The sequence below is a fragment of the Euprymna scolopes genome, chromosome 15, assembly GCF_053919585.1.
Source record: "Euprymna scolopes isolate OS-2025 chromosome 15, ASM5391958v1, whole genome shotgun sequence".
Lineage (NCBI taxonomy): Eukaryota > Metazoa > Mollusca > Cephalopoda > Sepiida > Sepiolidae > Euprymna > Euprymna scolopes.
In genome coordinates this window covers 66,473,494-66,495,625 of record NC_136496.1, presented here as the reverse complement: position 1 = coordinate 66,495,625, position 22,132 = coordinate 66,473,494, and the positions used below count along the sequence as shown (strand labels likewise).

Genomic DNA, 22,132 nt, shown 5'->3' with positions numbered 1-22,132 from the left:
AACAGAATTATAAGTACAGTCGACGAAAGATAGCATTATGAATGTGTGTATGTAATTCCGATTACATTAACTGAGTTTTTTTTTGTTTTTTTTTTTTGATAAACAGAGTTCTCATTTTAGGTAACATAGAAGAATGTTTTCATATTACAAAACTTCTGGCCCCTAATAAGTAATTTAAGTGAACTACATATAGTTTATGTTTCTGAATTTTTTAGACAAGGATCGATTATTCATATTATTTGCATTCTTCGGCCTACTGTTCTCATTATGAGTATTATTTTCAAAATCTTTGGTCGATGTAACCTCTGACTTTTAGGTGTATCTTGTCGAATTCTGAAATCTTTCTCTTGAACTTGGAAATCCGCAATATCTCATGGTATAATGGATAATGTATTTGGTAAAACTCAGTTGTAAAGTTAAACTCTCCTGGAGGTTGAAGGTTCATCTTCCAAAATACAATTGTAAGTTACTTGGAACTTTTACTCAATTATGACTGACAGAACAAGAGCATGCTATCCCGTGGATTAAATAAAGGGTTCCATTTGAGGTTTCATGCAGATTCCAGAATTCAACAGAAAGATAGCCGAGTTTGACATGACACACCTGAAGAAGGCAATGCGAACTTGCGTCACAAGGAGAGAAAAATACTCCACGGGATCGGCAGAGAAACAAAGTGTCAGCCAGGGAAGATGGACGTGTAAAGTCGAAGGTGAGAAATGGCTGGCTGTGGCCAGCATGTGGTCAGGGGAGAGAGACTTTTTTTTTAAGCACATATGTGCGAAGAGACATTGGAAATATAATGAACTGCGTTGTTTTGGAAGAACCACGAATAAATGCATTTCATTTGCACTATTAAAAAACGCTGAGTCGGATTTATTTATCTTTGTGCCGCGATTAGTTTATAAGTTGTTACAGGTGAAAAACAGCTTTTCATATCGTCATAAACAGAGATGTGTTTGTATTAATGAATACAAACTCACACATTATTACTTACCGGATGTTAATGCTTAAACATCAAAAAAGGAGAAATGAAATGTATAATAAATCGCTTGTTTAAATTGTTAGATATTTTGAATTTTCCATAATGAATTAAATCAACCAGCATCAATTTACACTTGTTACAGTGTACATCAATGGTTCCCAAGCTTTTTTATATGGTGGCACACTAGTGAGCTGTTTAAATTTTCGCAGCACACCTATCACAAAAAAAAAAAAAAAAAAATGAATATTTAACAATGAATAACCAAATACAGTTTTCTTATATTTAAAATGGGGGAAAAAGTCACCCATGAAAACGAAAATTTTCCAAAGTAAAAATGCACTATTATCTGAACTCAGAAAAACACGTTTTTCTTTTCTCTGCAGTATGCATTACTTTTAACTAGTCTAAACTTAATACATAACCCAAACGGTATTACTCTTAACCAGTCTTTTTAAAAGAGTTCTTCAAATCTAAATTAATACAAAATAACCCGACTTCCAACGATTGATAAAAGTTCCATAATAGTATTTTAATTATGGGGTGAAGCTGGAATGCCCGAACATTCTGACTCGAGGTAGATAGAGCCAAAAATATCCATGCATTAATATGAGAGGGGAAACTATCTTCAAGTATTGTCCTAAACTGGGAATAGAGCAACAGACTTATATTAAGTCCCTCTTACCCCCCCTTTTTTTTTTTTTTTTTTAAAAATGGAGAGTAGATAATGCACTGTGGATGTGTTATCAGCAGCTCCAGTAACTCTCGCTTCTCCTTTTTTGTCTCTCAGGCCTCATTTCCAATGAGTGATTTTTCTGACAAAAGAAAAAGCTGCTTTCAAGGTCGGTAGTACTTCGTGAACAGTAGCCTGAGATGTCGGAAATTTTCAGTTTCTATGTCTATCCTTTTGGTCATGTCACTAGTAAGGATGCTGGAGGTAAACGTTTCATCTGGGCTGACGTTATCCGCCTGATAGTCAGGGACCCGAACCTTGGATTGATCACTAAGGAGGTTGTCCTATCAGCAGGTGCAAAATACTGGGGCTGCTGTATTGCCATCTGGTGAATGGATTTTGGACCATGCAGAAGTTTCTGGTGGGGCCTCTCGATGCCATACTAGTGGGTAATTGTTACGGCTTTATCTTATGTGTTTTTTCTCTCTTACTTTCCCTCTCTGTCCTGCTCTAACCAAGTCTATTGACCTGTTCCACAAATCCCAAAATCTTAACATGAAATATCTCCAGAAAAAAAAACACAAATAAACCTAGAACCCCATCCTCCAACGTAGGCCCCTACTACCATGTCTCCTTCAACATCAGGGGTCTACGTTCTAACCTTCCAGAGGTTGAAACCCAATTACAGGAGACAAAACCATACATATTCTTTCTAAGTGAAACTGGCATAGGGGCGACCACTTCTCTAGATGAGTTCATAATTAAAGGATATTCTAACTTAACATCTAAATCTGACCCCCAAGATTGCCATGGGCATGGAATATGTGCCTACATAAAAGATGGCTTTCCGTGTGGTAGGCATATCTCCAGAGAAGACCCTAATTTACCTTATATGTGCTTCCGGGTTGCACTTGCTTACACAACTGGATTTATATTTGCCCTCTATCGCCCCCACAACAGTGGGGGTTACTATCTTTAAGAGTATATCTGAGAAAATTGACCACATCCTGTCTGTTCATCCTTCGGCTAACATGCACATTTGCGGTGACTTCAATGTTCATAATGTGAAATGGCTGACCCACTCAAATAAGACAGATGACGAGGGGAGGTTCTGTTATGATTTTGCCATTGCCTATGACCTCACTCAGATTATTCACGGACCCACCCGTATGCCCGATACTACCGGTCAGTATGCAAGCCTTCTAGACCTTTTCCTCACAACTTCCCCTGAGCCATGTTCATGTTCCGTTCTATCTCCTCTGGGATCATCCAACTACTCCATTGTATCAGTTAAGATAAAAATGAAATGTAAGTCTTCCGACGTACCTCTCCACTGTACTGTATATCGGTTTTCTATGGCTGACTTGGATAGCTTCCGCACATTCATATCTGATCTACCTCTACATTCCATGTTTAAAAAAGAGGTGTCCTCTATAGTATCAGACTTGATTGAATGGTTAATTGTAGGCATAGACCAATTTATACCATCCAAAAAATTCCAACAAAAACCTAACGGCCAGCCATGATTCTTCCCAGAATGTGCAGCTGCCATCGCGCACGGAAATCACTTTTTCCATAGCTACCAATGTAATAGATGTAAAGCTGCTTTCAGGACTGCCAGCAACCACTGTAAAAGAGTAATAAAAAATGCAAGAGAGCTATATGCTCAGTCCGTTAAATCCAAAGCAGCTGAGCAGTGGCTTGGATCCCATCAGTTTTGACAAATAGCAAACAGGATCTTGAACAGAAGCGTGCATTCTATCCCAACCATCATCAATGGACCTGAGATCATCTTGTTAGCATCAGACAAGGCCAGACTATTTGCCAAGAACTTTGCAGCTAATTCTACTCGATGTGACGAAAGCCATCAACTCCCCGTATTTCCTCCTATAACAGACAACACGCTATGCAACATACAAATATCTGTGCGTGAATTCGCCAAGCTAATCAAGTACCTTGATTCCAGTAAAGCAACTGGCCCTGACGGCATTCCAATTATAGCGCTGGAAAAGCTCCAACCAGAACTTGCCTCCATACTTACAAAAGTGTTTAAGCATTGCCTTAAGGAGAAGTGCTTTCCAACACTCTGGAAAACCTCATCAGTATGCCCTGTATTTAAGAATTCAGGTGATAAGTCATCTCCCTTTCAGTACAGACCAATAAGTCTCCTGTGTGTCATGAGTAAGCTGCTGGAATCCATATTAAATAGTGAAGTAGTCAACCACCTCAGAAGAAATAATCTTCTTAGTGACATGCAATATGGTTTTCCATGCTGCTAGATGTGCTAACAGTTATATCTCATAGGATTAGTGAATCTCTCGACAAAGGCTTCCTTTCTAGGGCAATTGCCCTTGACATATCAAAGGCCTTCGATAAGGTATGGCATAAGGGCCTACTTCAGAAGATTTAACTGGAATAACTGGAAATGTTTTCTCAATTATTAAATCATTTCTCTCCGATAGGTTCATGAAAGTAGTGGTTGATGGGCAGAAATCAGAGGCCCACACTATTAATGCTGGAGTCCCTCAGGGGTCTATACTGGGCCCAACTCTCTTCCTGATCTACATCAATGATCTCCCAAAACACATACTTAAATCATTCGTTGACATCTATGCTGATGACACAACCATCTATGGTAACACATCAAAGGCCGTAAATGACAAAGCTCTCTCTGATTCTCTCTCCTCTGATCTTGAACACGTGGTACAGTGGGAGAAGAGGTGGCTGGTTACCTTTAATGCATCTAAAACTAAGCTCTTATCTTTACATCATCAACGCTCTGATCCCCATCTGGCACCAATTGAAATGGATGGCTCTCGTCTTGGGGAGGCTCCATGTTTTGACATGCTTCTGGGTTTGACCTTTACTCCTGATCTGAAATGGAACACATACATCAAGTCTGTTGCCAAGGACGCTGGGAGGATGGTGGGATCCTTCTACCGCTCCAGAAGATATCTCACTACTGATGCAATTCTATATCTCTATAAAAGCCAACTAGGTCGAAGGATGAAGTACTGCTGCCACATCTGCGCAGTAGCTACTAAAAACAGCCTATCCTGCATTGATAGAGTACAAAATAGACTTTGTGGCTTAGTGGGGGATGCCCTTTTCTCTTCCCTGCAACCTCTCTCCCACAGAAGAGACGTTGTGAGCCTGTCTTTGTTTTATTGTTATTTCCATGGCAAGTGCTCATCTGAGCTCCAATCTCTGGTCCCCCCTCGCCAATCTTTTACGACGAACACCCATCTAGCTGAAACCACGGTCAGTAATTTTCCCCACTCTTTATCTGTGCCAAAATCCAAACGTAGATTCCATGAACAAAGCTTCTTTCTTAGAAGTGCACGCCTGTGGAACTCTGTTCTGTCTGCCTGCTTCCCACCTAACTACAACCTGAATGTCTTCAAGTCCAATGTAAACAACTTCCTGATGAACTGCCCCCTCAAGTAAGACACTTTATCAAATCTCAAATACTAACGATTACTACAAAACTATCCCATTGATTACTGTACATGCAATAATCCTTATCCCAGAATGGCTTCTGGGCCTTGATAAGTGGTGACCTCCATGTAAAAAAAAAAAAAATATTGGTAAATATGTAAAGAGCTCGGTAGTGTGCCGCCATGAAAAAAAGTTGGGAACCACTCGTCTAGAATGTAACGAGTGTACATATTTTTTTAAATTGATATTGGCCCGATTTAAAACATACGGTATATAAAAAATGGACTGTATGGACAGCATTGAGAGTTTTTATATTTGAAAAAATATTTGAAAAAATCTGAATTTGCTGGAGAGGGGATGAGGCGTACTGATAAGGTGGAGTATGAAAAAAATAAAGAAAAAAAATTTTACTTTTAAAAAGAATCTACAATTTTTTTATTAACGTTGAAATGGAATCATGTATTATTTTTTTTCTTATCTTTTTCTTGCAAAATGTTTCTTTTTATTAAAATAGATCATGGAGATATAAATAAAACGTACGTACGGGGAAAAATGGCTGAATAAAGATAGGGGGATGTAGTTTTGAAAGCCGATTTATCATAATTTTTTTGTAGGTTTCCACACTACTTTTTGATTTTATTTGAAAGATTAAAAACTAAAGTTAATTTCCTAAAGGGAAAAAATATTTGTACACGTGAAAAAAAAGTTATGAAAAATGATTTCATAGTGAGTTAACCAATTCAGCTAAATTTTGAAGTTAAATAAATTCATTGTAAAAATCATTTAAAAGATAAATATTAGTTTTCTGGGTCTATTTCAAAGGTAATTAGTAAAGTCCTAAGATATTGAATTAAAAAAAAAACAACAAAAAACACACACACACACCTTGTTTGTACAAAAAAATAGCTTAATTAGCCTAAAAAACGAGGGATTCTGTCCTTCGCAACATTACAACAAACGGAAGTTTTGTAAACATGGATTATACGGAAGCCCAAAATTTTATAAAATCAAAAGGCTGTCTGAAAATGACGTCATGTATTTAAAAGGGAGGTAAGGGATGCTGTTTTTCTTTTTTTGCCCAAACGTGCATCCGTACATTCCTATCTTGAACATTTTTTAATTTAATCATTTTCCTATGTTCCTCTTTTTAAATTAAAAATTTTTTTTTTCATTTTTCAAGATTATGTAAAAATTATGTTATGCCGAAAGTTTCACATTCATGCAAGCAAGGAAAATATTATATAGTATATTATATAATATAAAGTTATGCAAAACATATAATTTTTAAAAAAGTAGAAATATTTTTTGCAATTATAATTTTTTTGTGTGAAAATATGAAATAAATAATGCTTAATTCACTGATAATATCAGTAGTTTGAGAAATTAATTTTTTTTTTAGTTGTATCAAATTCATTAATACGGACTTTTGGTGCTTTTTTTCATAATATTCTTGTAAAAATTAAATAACTTATTTTAATTTACGATGATTTATTTTCATAAAAAAAAAGTAAAAATAAACTAATGCTTTTTGTACTACTGAAAACCATAACTTTAGTAAAGGTATTTTTTGTTTAAGCAAAATAATACATTTCCACTAAGATTTGAATAAAAATAATTTGTTCATTATCTTCCGTGATCATTATTTGATTAATGCTGACAATTTCATTAAAATTGGTTAATTTCCTGATTTTTGGTGAATTTTTAAGTAAAGTGAAGGGTCAAAATGTTTATACATTTTGAGCATCGGCATTCATTTTGCACGCACTTAATAAAGCGTCTAAGTAAGTTCACGATTGTAGTGAGATCTATACGTAAGAAGATACAGATCATTTTGTATCTATGTTGTTTCATCTCAACTTTTTTGCAAGAATTTTCTCAGAGGATTTACTGACATTTTAAGGAATTTCCCATTTCCTCTTTTCCTCTTAATTGGAGAAAAGGAAGACATCCACTTCCTTTGTAGATTTTATCTTATGTATCTCATGACGGAACCAATTCAAGGTATGTTTAGAATGTGCGTGTGTGTGGCGGTGGGGAGTGGAATGACCAAGTGAAAAGACTAAATAACTGTAATAAAACGAAACAGTGTACATGGCTAATAATAGGTTACATGGCGTTCAAGACAAATTTGACACTTTCTGGAAAGGAAAGAAAAAAAAAAACGCCATATGTTAACCAATAATTGATGCATTCTGGAAATTCAAAGAGCATCTCTAGGAGAATGTTTTGCCAAGCAGAGCTCACTCAAAGTTGCCCTAAGTGTCCACCATAACCTCCAGGTTGGACCGAAACTTAGAACATGCAATCTACTCGTGACGCCTGAACATTTTTTTAAAAGTCGATGTAAATAAACGTAGATACAACGTCTGTTCGCAAATCATAAATATTAAAATCTAGGAAGTATATAAAAAGTTGTAAAAAATAGTAACCCTCGTGAGACCCCCCCCACCGAAAAAAGCCATTCTTGAACATACAAAAACAGTGGCCCACTTTTGCCATTAGCGAGAGGTACCCGGCGTTGCCCGGGTGTTTGTAGGTGTGTGTGAAAAAAACCCGAAATGTGAAAAAAAAACAGGTGCCCGTGAAAAAAAAAAACGAAGCCTTGACGCGCAGTTGGAAAATAGTAAAGTGTGAAAAAAAACAAAAACAAACCAGGTGCACGTTTTTGATTGACGTGACGGCGATAGGTATTTAGCAGTTAGCATTTTGTGGACAGTTTTTAATGAGGTCAATAAATCGGTTTGTTTGTTTTTAAAAACCCGCTCCCTGTTTATTAGGGGGAGCGTCTCCGAAATGAAAGCTACCGTCTGAAGTCGACATTGACCAAACGTTACTTAGCTCTCTAGAGACCACTGGCTTTCGGCCAGTAATTAGAGTCGAGTTTCGCTTTTTGTTTATACCAAAAACAGAATGTAACTCATGCCAATGCGGGGGGGGGGATGTGGAATAATTAACGTTTGAAAGTCAATAAAATTAAATAGACAGGCGAGCTCCGTGGTTAAGTGTGAGATATTACAATTTATAGATATCAAAAATTTTAAGAAGTTGTGAAGCCAGCGAGCGCTTCTCTGAAAAAAGCCTTTTGTGGACATCGAGGAAAAGCGTACATACATACATACATACATACATACATACATACATTTTCGCTTTTATATATATATATATATATATATATATATATATATATATATATATATATTATATTGGAGCCAATATATAGTAATGATTTAAAAAGTTAGAAAATGACTCATGCACCACCACCGAGAATCACAACCAAAACTTTTAGCTAACGATTTACTTTTTCCTTTGATGTTAATGTTCGAGTTATGAATACATGTTTGCTGCAAGGCTAAAAATTAAAACATGAACCAATAGCTATTACGTTACGCATGCATATTTGTAATGCCATCGTTCGATCTTTACCTTTATCTTTGTTGTTGTGTCTTCTGATTGTTTGTGAAAATGTTGCCCGAGGGGTAGGGAGTAAAACTCTGTATAAGAGTATACCATAAAATTCAGTCTGCTTCATGTAAAAATGTAAAACTGTTTTTATCTGCTTTATTTCATTTGTTTTGCAATTGCTTGGTTTTTAAAGCCTCCTGCTTATTTATAAGGTCAGCAAAACATTTTAATTCAGTAAAATTCATTGTTTCTAGACATTTTCTAAAGAATCTCATCAATGTCTGTCATTTTCTTCCTATTTCTCAAAACTCTAAAATTCAAACAGAAATTTGTTTATCTAAATAATATATATGAAAAAAAGTTTGTTGGATTCTGGACATCAAACTTGAATCAATATTTGACTCTGCCTAGCTAGGCAATTATCTTTCAATCCATGTTATTCGCATGATGAAAAAGGAATTCCAATCTATTTCATTGATTACATAGTATATCCAGCCATAAACTCTTAATAAAAGAAAGTTCATGATATATATCATTATTTTTCATTTATTTTCCCCAGCTAATTACATTGCTGTGTTTGTTACAAATAAATTTAAGCTAAATTCCTACAGAGACAGAGAGAGAGGGGGGGGGGAGACAGACCAGACAAAAATGACAGAGAGGGAAAGATCCTAACTGGATAAAAATATTAAAATTATTTTTTAAAATGATGTTTGTGTTTTTTCTATTGATAAATAAAAAAAAAAATAAAAAAAAATGTACAACATTATCTGTGCTTCTACATTTGTTGTTACTTAATATAATTTTAAACTACCTCTCTTTCAATTCATTTTATTTGTTTTAGACTAAATCTCTAATGCATAATTTTTATTAACAGTTTAATTATTAATATGAATAATGACTTTACAGTCGGATCAAGTTACTATTAGTATTACAATTACTAACCATTAAACAAAAAAATGCATACATAGTCAGAAACGGCAAACATCTTTTAAAAAAACAAAAAAAAAAAGGAAAAAAAGGGAAATAACTACTGCATTAATTTCACCAATTCTCTTAGAAGAGATATGAATCCATATCTCATCCATCCAGCTATTAAATACTAGGGTAGACTAGACTCTCAAGCCTTGGTTGTCTGAGTGATCAAAAACTAAAAAATAGCAGTCTTTCTTTGCTCAGCTCAACATTGTTCCCAGTCGTCCCCGACTTTTCCTGGACACTATTTGTATGTACAGGATTCACTCCCGAACTAATTAACCAATCATTATAAATTTTGGAATACAAAGAGTAATGGTTTCTCTTCTGACAGAAGATTCATTCGATCAAGGAGAGTAGTAAGTGGATCTTGAGTTTATTTTCGGCAGCTCCGTAACTCTTGCTTCCCTTATTTTGTCCTTTAGTCCTCACATTCCATGAGCAATGTTTCTGACAAAGAGGAAAGAATAGCTGTAATTTTGGTCAAAATCTATCCCTCTAATACTTATTGTTGGTTAGTTTTTTGACTTTAAAGTCGTTCTTTAGTTTTGTAAATCAAGTGGTTTCATATCTTGTCTGGAGCAACTGCCATATTATACATCTTGATTGTCACTATTTTTATCCCCCCTCTTATCCAGTGTGCCTTTTTTGTAGGAACTAAAGTTTTCTCATATGAAAAAAAAAAAAAAACCTTCTGTCTAATTTTGCCCCTAAAAGAGGCAAGTAAACAGAGGCCGTTTATTTCTGAGTTTATAAAGCTTTTTGAGTTTTATTTTCTACTAGCCTAGGTACCCGAGCGTTTGGAGGTGTGTGTAGAGCAAAAAAAAAAAAAAAAGTAGTAGTAGGCAGACAGACTCGAACCCATGACGCGAAGGCAGAAAAGAAAGTGAAAGAAAACCTGACATCTTACCCCTACTCCAAGACATGACCGGAAGTTCGGAACGTTGAAATTAGTAAAGTAATTCCAACTGATACGATGACTTGTAAAAATGGTGATGCAAAAAACAAAAAAAGAAACAAACAAACAAAAAAACGACCCTCCTTGTAGAAAACTGCCCAGTTGAGAGTGAAGGAATTAATGTTTTTAGTCAATTTTTCGATATTTGTCGTCCAAAGGGTTGAGCTTCAAAACGATACTGATCTCATGAAAATCCGTTGCCTTTGTTGAATGTTTTAGGCAGACATACATACATACATTTAAACAGACAGGTGAGATTTATATTATAGACTATCGAGGGGTACCCGGCGTTGCCCGGGTGTTTGTAGGTGTGTGTGGAAACTCCGGGGGTGGGGTGGGGGGTTAAAAAAAAAAAAGATGTTTTGGTAGGTAAGTATGAGGATGGAACCCGAACCCTTGAGGCAAAGTTGTAAATTAAAGTGTGAAAAAAAAAAAAAAAAACGTGCGACGTTAACGATTGCCCCACCGCGAGATGCTAACGGAAACACGTTTGAATTTATTTAATTACTTGGATTTGGCAGGTGCCCGTTTTAATGAGTTAATGCGGTCAAGTTTGACTGCAGGATTTTTATTTTCTCAAGATGTTATAGGAAAAAGACTAACCCACATGCGCCAAGCGACAAATGTTGAATATTTATCTTCCCGAAATCGAGCAAATTAAATAGACAGGCGAGCTTCGTTGTTAACTGCGAGATATTACGATTTATATGTGATATAAAAAGTTTTAAAAAGTTGTGAACCGACCGACCGCTTCTCTGAAAAAAGTCTTTTGTAGACATACAGAAAAAGTGAACACACACACACACATACATTTTCGCTTTTATATTTATAAATTACTTATATGAACTGGAGTTGTAGGTCTTTAATTTTGTATAGTTTATAAAGCTTTTTGAGTTTTATTTTCTATTACTTATATGAACTGGATTTGTAGGTCTTGTTTAGTTTTGTATAGCGACCGCACCCATCCGACCATCGGAGGTGTGTAAAGTTGAGCAGTTTTCAAGGCCTTCATGAGTTGTTTTGATTAGTGTGTTCCTTCCTTCCAACAAAAGTGAATATTGGTTAAAATATGTGCATTCTCCTTTGTGTATAAAAAAGATTCGGCAGCATTACCTCTCGGAATAAAGTAAACGCAGACATTAATATTCATGCTAACAAAAAAAAAAAAAAAGAAGTTAGTTTGCCCTAGATTGCCTTAATATATTGTCCTCTCATCTTATTGAATATTTTAACATATCGCCCACTTCAAATGTTATTTCTGAAGTGCAAATTATTTGAATAGATTTAAAAGAATGATTTTTACCTAATAAGCTTTATAAGTCCTCTTTCATAGGAACATCATGATAACTGATTTGACCAATTACTGTCACCATATCCTATAACTCATTATGTCTGTAGGTCAGTCTCTCTTAACTTTGCATTTAACTTTTTTAATCTATTTTGATCATCATTCAATGATAAGCGCACATCGAGTTCATGTACAAAATGGTCTATAACTCAGACACACTCCTATGTTAACACTGCTCTGATTTTGACTATGATTACTCTATTTTCTTTATAAATCACTAGCTATTTTATTCCTATCCGGTGTTGCCTGGGTGTAGAAGTTTGTTGCAAAAATGAACACAGAATAAAACATATATCATATTTTTGTCCCTGTGTCAGTTATTTAAAGTAAGCTTGTATTTCTAGTAGTCATTTTATTTGCTTAAAACTAAATCATATATGTTAATCTATGTGAGTGATCTCCCCTGAAGACGCTCCCAAACAGCGAGGTAGCTTACAACTGGAAGTTGTGCAGCTGCCATAACTGTATATACTTTTTAGTTTCTAGAGGAGCACAAATAAAATATTCTCTCCATATCCATTATCGACGTCCATTATTTACGTGTTTATATTTTTCTTAGTACACATTTATTTTCATATGAACAACATAATTACTGCAGAATACTTTTATTGTGCAAGTAATACTTTTATAAATAATAAGTTATGAAATGGTCCTCTTAAACTAAATTTTTTATTAATTGATGTCTAATACAAATTGTTAAATTTTCACAAAAATCGAACGTATCTGAATTTTCAGGAAAGGCTTCCGCTCTCTGTATATTCCGTTTGTGTAACACTAAATTAAACTAAATATGGCATACAGAAATGAACTATAAATTAACATAGTAAGACAAAGGCACTGTTTTCATTCATTGGTATTTCTATGTTCTTGTGATATCATTCAACTTCTGGTAGGACATAGAAACTTATATCTCACTAATATGTATAATATGGCAGTTACTTCAGACAAGATATGAAACCACTTGATTTACAAAACTAAAGAACGACTTTAAAGTCAAAAAACTAACCAACAATAAGTATTAGAGGGATAGATTTTGACCAAAATTACAGCTATGCTTCCCCCTTTGTCAGAAACATTGCTCATGGAATGTGAGGACAAAATAAGGGAAGCAAGAGTTACGGAGCTGCCGAAAATAAACTCAAGATCCACTTACTACTCTCCTTGATAGGATGAATCTTCTGTCAGAAGAGAAACCATTACTCTTTGTATTCCAAAATTTATAATGATTGGTTAATTAGTTCGGGAGTGAATCCTGTACATACAAATAGTGTCCAGGAAAAGTCGGGGACGACTGGGAACAATGTTGAGCTGAGCAAAGAAAGACTGCTATTTTTTAGTTTTTGATCACTCAGACAACCAAGGCTTGAGAGTCTAGTCTACCCTAGTATTTAATAGCTGGATGGATGAGATATGGATTCATATCTCTTCTAAGAGAATTGGTGAAATTAATGCAGTAGTTATTTCCCTTTTTTTCCTTTTTTTTTTTTGTTTTTTTAAAAGATGTTTGCCGTTTCTGACTATGTATGCATTTTTTTGTTTAATGGTTAGTAATTGTAATACTAATAGTAACTTGATCCGACTGTAAAGTCATTATTCATATTAATAATTAAACTGTTAATAAAAATTATGCATTAATTAGAGATTTAGTCTAAAACAAAATGAATTGAAAGAGAGGTAGTTTAAAATTATATTAAGTAACAACAAATGTAGAAGCACAGATAATGTTGTACATTTTTTTAAATTTTTTTTTTATTTATCAATAGAAAAAACACAAACATCATTTTAAAAAATAATTTTAATATTTTTATCCAGTTAGGATCTCTCGTTCTCTGTCATTTTTATCTGTCTGTCTTCCCCCCCTCTCTGTCTCTGTAGGAATTTAGCTTAAATTTATTTGTAACAAACACAGCAATGTAATTAGTTGAGGAAAATAAATGAAAAATAATGATATATATCATGAACTTTCTTTTATTAAGAGCTTATGGCTGGATATACTATATAATCAATGAAATAGATTGGAATTCCTTTTTCATCATGTGAATAACATGGATTGAAAGATAATTGCCTAGCTAAGCAGAGTCAAATATTGATTCAAGTTTGATGTCCAGAATCCAACAAACTTTTTTTCATATATATTATTTAGATAAACAAATTTCTGTTTGAATTTTAGAGTTTTGAGAAATAGGAAGAAAATAAGACATTGATGAGATTCTTTAGAAAATGTCTAGAAACAATGAATTTTACTGAATTAAAATGTTTTGCTGACCTTATAAATAAGCAGGAGGTATTAAAAACCAAGCAATTGCAAAACAAATGAAATAAAGCAGATAAAAACATTTTTACATGAAGCAGACTGAATTTTATGGTATACTCTTATACAGAGTTTTACTCCCTCCCCCTCGGGAAACATTTTCACAAACAATCAGAAGACACAACAACAAAGATGACAAAACAATAAGTTTGAATTACAGTTGATGCATATGAAACAAAACAAACAAAAACAAAAAAAAAAGAAGTAGAAAAGAAAAAATATTGATTACAATTTGATTGCGTTGGTGACAAATTCTCAAAATAAATAAATGAAAGCAATGAAGTATTTGATATAAATAAGTCATCAACAAAGTCAAACGCTTTGATCTTCATTTCTCCTGAATTCAAAATGATGAAAATTCTCCAATAATCTCACACGCACACAAAAACAAAAAAAACAACAAAGAATTAATAAAATATGTTAAAAACACTTTAAGAAGAGTTAAAAACATATTTAATTTTCAAAAAGGGAACACAAATTAAGTGGATTGCCCTTAATCCGCAGAATTTCAAAAGAAATACTTTCCTTCTTATTGAAGGGTAGAAATTAGCAAAATGCGGAATAGGACTTTGCTTGCAAAATATCTAATGAAACTACAAGTAAGCCATAGAACTTACTTGGTACAAGTTTTAAAAAATAGTGAAGCAGAGGGAATAGGGGTGGAAAAAAAGAAGAAAAATGATTTCATGAGAAAAGAAAAATGATTTATCTTTCGCTAGAGGACTCATTCTATATAAATTAATGAGATATAAGTCTGAATGTTTCGCCGGAAGTTCTGCATAGGTTCTAGAGTTCAACAAATATTACCAAGTTTGAAAAGATGCATCTAAGGAAGGTTGGAGGTCACATTGGTTGAAACGTTGTGAAAATAATCAAGATGAGAATAGAATTATGAGAATCCAACAGAGAAAAATCATGTAGAATTTAGAGAAGAACATATGATATGGACAAAGAAGCAGGTTTGAGTCAACCAATTTTTATAAACATTTTTCTTATTTTGGTTAACAGATGAGATTCAATAGAAAATAGAAGTTTTGTAGGTTAGAGTTAGTATTAAATGACATTGTCTTTCAAAGTATAGTTTGCATTGGATTTCAATAATGAAGTAAAAATGAATGCAAGCAAATGGCTAAACAATCAGGCTAAAGATATCTATGCCTAAGAAATACAAAAGCTATTTTTTTCTAGGAAAAAAAAATGTGTTTAAAAAAATGGATGATTCCAAAAGTAAAGCTTCCTATATTTTTTAACTCAGAAAGTTTATGAGCTACGAAGACGGGAGTGGTATCATTAAAACGAGTGACATTTTGTGCTCCAGAATTTATTTTTCTACATCATCGTAATCATTCTCAATACATTTTTGCCAAGAATTCAATGACGCATATCTGCTTCTAACACATATCCATGATAGGGATTGCTTTCTTAGCATCTCACACCATCAATATCTGCAACAGAGAGATGAAACGTTCAAGTTATGAATGTATAAGTTCAGTCATCATAACTATGCAATTTGCAATCTCCTCTGATTCATTTGGGCAGAATAAAAAATAGGAGGTATTACTTTTGCAATGCCCCTCATATATGATTTTTTCAAAGCCAGACCGAAATAGCATTAAAGCTGACTAATTAATCTTTACTCCTGACGAGCCAATTTTCATTTGTACTGTATTTTTAGCAATACTGTATTGTACTTAGTTACAATTCATTTTTAATTGCATAGTTCAGTCTAAACAACGACTGCTAATGTCCAACATTTTTAAATAATCACCTAAAAATAAAGATCAACGAATATTGTAGGGGAGTTACTCATTTTAAATTGAATATAATAGATTTTTACCTTAAGTATTGAAAATGTGCAAGCAAATGAAAAATAAAAAACTAAAATGATTTACTGCATCCTGGACAATACCGGTTAGGGGTATAACTAGTTGAAAAATAAAGCAAAGATATATGGGTGGAAATAAGAATTGTTTTTAATGGAAAATTAACCTTATTTATTGAATAGCATGTGTATATAGAGATTTCAGATTAATTGATATAAGCCGAGGTCAATATATGGGACATCTTTAACAAAGCTGAATACTTATTTACAGTGAGATTAGACTGAGAGAGAGAGAGAGAGAGAGAGCGTAGGGGGAGAGAGAAGAGAAGGGAAAGAGAGGGAGAAGAGAAGGGAAATAGAGGGAGGAGTGAGAAAAGATGACACAGATGACATAATAATCATCCCCACCCTGACCTCATCATCCAACCCGTTTTTGAATGAAACAACTTGTAAAATGAACTGAGCATTTCAGCTTCTAATAAATGAACGTTTGTTTTTATTTTCAAGTACAAGGTGTCCAAAAAGTCACTGAAGGGTTGAAAATCTTTGCCATTTTACCATTAACATTTATTTTTTTTCTATTTCAGATATTTTACAGATAATATTTTGGAAATTAATTATGGATAAGTATAGCATTGAACAACGTACACAAGTTGTGAAATTGTTTTACCAAAATCGGGGGTCAATTGTTTTGACTAAAAGAGCTCATCGATGACATTTTCATGTAAGAGATAGCCCAAGTCACAAAACAGTTCGAAACATTGTTCACCGATTTGGAGACCAAGGAGTTGTACTCTTCCATGAACTGGCAGACCTTGAAACATCATCACAAATGAAAATAGGGAAAGAGTGCATGGAGCAGCATCCTGAAACATTGATTCAACGCCGTTCCACACAATTTGGGTTATGTCCAAGCTCACTACACAACATTCTGCACAGTTTAAAACTCTTTCCTTATAAAGTGCAGCTTGTTCAACACTTGAAGCCTGAAGATTTTGAAACAAGGGTTCAATATGCAGTTCAAATGCAAGAACTTGTCCGAAATGACCCCAATTTTCTGCAAAAGTTGATTATGAAGCCCATTTTCATTTGAATGAATTCGTTAACAAACAAAATTACAGATTTTGGAGCTCTGAAAATCCGAGGGCAATTCATCAAAAGCAGTTGCATCTCATAAAGTGCACTGTATGGTTTGCAGTAATGGAGGAGAAGACTATTGGACCTTATTTTTTTGAAAATCAAAACGAAAATGCTGTCACTGTTACTGGAGAGATATACCGGACTATGATTACAGACTTCCTGCGCCCACAAATTCAAAATATGTCCAGATTATGGTTCCAACAAGATGGGGCAATGGTACATATGGCAAGAGACACCACAAAACTTCTCAGGCAATGCTTTGGTGACAACATTATCTCTCGCTATGGCAATGTCAAATGGCCACCATGTTCCCCAGACTTGACTAGCCCTGATTTTTGTTTGTGGGGATATCTTAAAGAAAGAGTCTATGTTAACAAACCCCAAACCCTGCAAGAATTAAAGGAAACCATCAGGAATGAAATAAGAGAGATTCTGTAATCTGTCATGAATAATGTTTTGAAAAGAGCACAAATATGCAAAGCTGAACATGGCCAACATTTAAAAGACATTATTTTTTATAAAGATTGTTTGAACTTTGCATTTTTAAAAAAAATTTCCCAATGTCTTAGTCAGATTGTGCCAAAATTACAAAAAGATATCATAAAAAAAAAAAATCTATTAAAGTTCAAAACTCTTCAGCGACTTTTTTGGACACCCTGTAGATAAACAGCAAAATAATTTTACAGAAAAACTTTAGGTTCTTATTTAGAATTCAACCTAATTAAAATATATATATATATATATATATATATAAATCTTCATGATGTACGTATCCATTACAAAGATGCTGTATTTAAAAAAATCATGTAAATTGATCAAGTAGTTTTATTTTTAATTAAAAAAAATCAAATTTTAGGAGTAAGCAATCTTGAAAAAAAAATAAAATAAAAATAAAAACAAAGGCAGATATATCTACAATAATTTAAATTTGCGAGATCAGCCTTGTAATGCTACCGATTTCACAATAATCACTTTAAATCATTTAAAAAATGATTTCCTTTATAAAAACCTACTTGATCAATTTACATGATTTTTGGAATTATTATTATTGTTACATGGACATGTGGCACAACGGATAAAGTGTTAAGTAATAATCGGTTTTAAGTGACAGTCTTCTAGAGGTTGACAGTTCAAATCCTCACCAAGGGTGATACTAATTAATAAAATAAAAATTGCTTAAAACTTCTACTTGGATGTGACTGATGAAATGAGAACAATCTACTCCCACGCGTTGAAATCTTGAAACTGTTAAGATCAGATAAGAGAAGTAATTCAAATAATTAAAATATATAAAAATAAAGAAATTCATTTGGATTTTTTTTTTATTATCTATAGATCAGTCCTTGAACTTAGTGAGTGGTGGGTTGTAAATTGAAGAAAGAAAACGAAAAACAAGCTCACCTTAGCGTTACTACTTCCCAAAATGGCAACATTTTTGTCATAGATGTATGCTCGTATCACAGTAGTTCCAATATCCAAAGCAAGCACACAACTGTCATTAGGGTCTTGATCGGATGGGATCTTTAAATCATTGGATGGGATATCCACACCTTCCCTTTCAGCCGGATCCATATCTGAGGATAGAGAGATAAAATGTAGAAATATTTAGCATAAAGGAAAAAAAAAGATTATATTAGAGACATTTATACGACTGGTGCAACACCAATTTTCTGGCAAGTGATAATTTGGCACCTCTTTTAATTTAGACAAAATCACAAGTGGTGGTAGTTTCCCTGTATTTTGAGATTATATCTTATTTTGCTCAAATTTACCTCTAGTTATGTCTTCACGAGTAAATTCAAGTGAAAGCAGACGTGTCAAACGTAAACACCAGTTTATTTCCACCAAAGAGTAAGTTTGGGTTCTAGCAATCTCTGGTGATTCAGAGATAGGTTAGGTGCATAATTAATGTGTTATGGGTGTGTTAATGAATTATTAAGATGAGTTATTTACTTCCCACCGCAGAAAGATGTGACACAAGATCAGGAAGATGGGGAATGTGAAGCTAGCTTCCCTAAAAGAAGAGTACTCTGGTCATTCAGCATTCCCCAGTAGGAGCATTTCAAGCAGTAAACAATAAACTTATTCAATCTGAAAGATGGGAGGCAACGACCTGAGAGGGTGGATCTCCTAGGACTACCCAAACCATAATTCAGCCCGACAGATTCAAGGCCATCCTCATACTCACAAATGGTCAAGACTATCTGACTATGTCAAAAATGTATGCTCAACTGGTATAAATAGAACCTACTCAGGGTGCGCCAGGTAAAATAAAATTGGATAGTAGGGGAAGGTGGTTAATTGGGCAAAGCTTTGGAATCATGGATGTTTTAAAATCAGTATTGCACTCAGGGTTGCAGAATCAGGTTTTTAAATGAGTTGGAATCAGACTTGTAAAAATTCTAGTAACCAGAGTCAAAGTCGAATTTTTAATCTCTAGAAAATCAACAGCAATTTGAATAGTGGAAGACTTTAAACTAAGAAGCCAGAGTTGGATATTTTGGGGTTCTAAGAGTTAGAATTTTTTGGAATCCTACGAGTCAAAGTTTGACCTTTCTGCTTTCTGAATATACAATCCTGATTTTTTTTTTCTTACTCATTTTTCACCCCAAACAAAGCATATTGCCACTTGGAACGTAAGGGGCTATTATTTGGGATCATGTCTAGTGGGCGATTGTGGAGAGTTGAGTAGCAAGTTGTCTGTTCACATTACATTTAAACTTCAGCGGGTTAGTACAGTCAGGGAAGCAGGAAAAGGATGGAATTCTAAAGTCTAGCAATCTGAGGGAAGAAACTATTAGAGAGGGGTGAGATTTTACTGCGTGTCAGGTTAGTTGAGAGCATGTATGTCGAGAGGGGCACAAGTGCTATGACTTCAGAATACATTTCATTGCACCTATGTTTACAGGTTTCCAACAGCTGTTCTTGATTGTAGTCATATTCATGTTTTCCAACTTCTTCAGGTAAATTATCAAATGAGACATTAGATCTATAAACAAACAGAAAAATTATCATAGAATGTCCACATAACCAATCAGATAAAAGTGCTGGTCAAGAGATATTCTAGAATCAGTTTTATCTAGAGGTATCAAGTTTGATCCCTGATGAAGGTACTTAAATTAATTGATACAAGACATCCAAAAATGGCACACATCAAGAGATTCAGTTTGAAATTGCCAGAAAGTTATTAGCTGCAGCAAATCTGAAAGTATTTATGTCCCTCCCATGGTGTGAAGATTAGACACAAGGGTCAAGAAAATGGAATTGAAAAGCCAGCACCCCTGAGTAGGAGCACCCTGGCCCACGAAAAATGACTGGGCAACTCCATCGACATTCCCTGGTATAGGCGCTTTAGGTGATTAGCAATAAACAAACCTTTTTTTAAGGAGAGAAGGCAAGGCCTGGGATGGACCTCCTAGAACTGCACAGAACCAGCAACATACCGTAATCAACAGAGAAAAGGTCATTATAAGAATAATCTAGACTGTTACCTCATTTCAAGAAAATCGTTAAGAAAAGGAGACTAACAGCAGATTATGTGATGATGACTAAATGACAAAATGAAAGTGAGTCAGAAATCTTCTGAGTCAGAATCTCATCGATATCAAGACATGACATCACTTAACCAATAAAACATGCAGCAACAACAACTAAAAAGTCTTAAGGTAAGCAGATTCAGTAAAGCACATGAAAACAATTCTTGCAATGTGTAATGTCGTTTTACATCTGACCAAGAGCATAGTCATCCGAGAGGGATAGTCCCGGCGACATCTACAGATTACCAATACCTTTTTTGATTACGTCTCTGCAAATCTAGAATTCAATAGTCTCTGATAGTATCGATTAGACCAATTATGCACCCACTATTAATAAAGCATGTATATACGAGGTGCCTTCAATAAGTTTCCAGACTTTTTTTGTATGGGCATTTTTATTGATAATAAACACATGAAACTCTAGTCCCCTTCGATGTAATCTCCTTCGACTGCAGTGCATTTGTACCGTTTCAACAACTTCTGGAAGGCCCCATGAAAATCTCTTGTGGGGAGCATATCGGTGACTCTCCTCACAGACTGTTTCATCTCCTCAATTGTCTCATAACGACAGCCTCTAAGGTTTTCTTTGAGGTTAGGGAATAACCAAAAGTCACAGGGAGCAAGGTCTGAACTATAGGGAGGGTGGGGAACTGTCTTGATGCCTATCTTGATCAAATAGTCTGTGACGAGCATGGTGTTGTGGACTCATGCATTTATGCAAAGCTTCCACATCCTCAGTTTCTCGTGAATAATTATGTGTACAGTTCCCACACTGACATCAAACTGTGCACTTATTGTCTCTATAGGCGCATGACGGTCCATATTCATGAAATTCTTTATTTAGCCAATCAGCTCTGGTGTTCTGACTTCCTTATTTCTCCCACACCTCTCACAGACTCCCTGCCTTCCTTGTATATCTTATGCCACTTAAAAACCGATGTTTGATTCATGCAAGATGGTCCAAAAGCAGTCTAATGCATTCCATACGTTTCTGTGACATTTTTTCCAAGTTTAAAAGAATTTTATTACATATCGTTCTTCTAAAATATCCTCAGATCCAGATTACATTTTGGAAATTCAGCAGCTGTGAGAATCAGGCTTTAGTAGAGTGTATTCCAATTCCTGTTGTACCTGTTCATTTGAATCTGAAATCGTAAAAAATTGTTCACTCATCTCATAAGATGTATAGCAATAACATACTAAATTTTCCTGAGTCTATGAAAATTTTCAATGCCTGTACCAAAAAAATCTGGAAACTTATTGAAGGCACTTCGTATATATATATATATATATATATATATATATTAGAAGTGATGGAATGATTCTAATATTTTTCCTGATTTCGATACAATTAATGATTCCGTTTTAAATTTCTGATTCCGATACAATTACCGATTCTAATGAAATCTTTAAATATTTAGCTGTAAAGTTTTTTTATTAAGAGGGAGGGGAGGTCGGATTATCTTAAATATCCATGTAATATATGCATATATTTTCGGAAATGTAAAAATACACTTGTAGGTGGAGGGGAGCTATGGATGTTTAGTTTT

The 22,132-nt window shown here is 34.4% G+C and overlaps 1 protein-coding gene across 11 annotated transcripts in view; it reads right to left on the bottom strand.

The window, feature by feature from the left end:
* The window catches only part of LOC145293856 (glycerol kinase 5-like), a 420,415-nt gene that overhangs the window by 126,544 nt on the left and 271,739 nt on the right, over positions 1-22,132 (bottom strand). For all 11 annotated transcript variants that reach the window (XM_080140555.1, XM_080140557.1, XM_080140563.1 and 8 more), the window contains one exon: positions 18,448-18,620. In XM_080140555.1, coding sequence (XP_079996681.1) covers positions 18,448-18,620 — 173 coding nt within the window. The remainder of the gene's footprint in view (positions 1-18,447; positions 18,621-22,132) is intronic.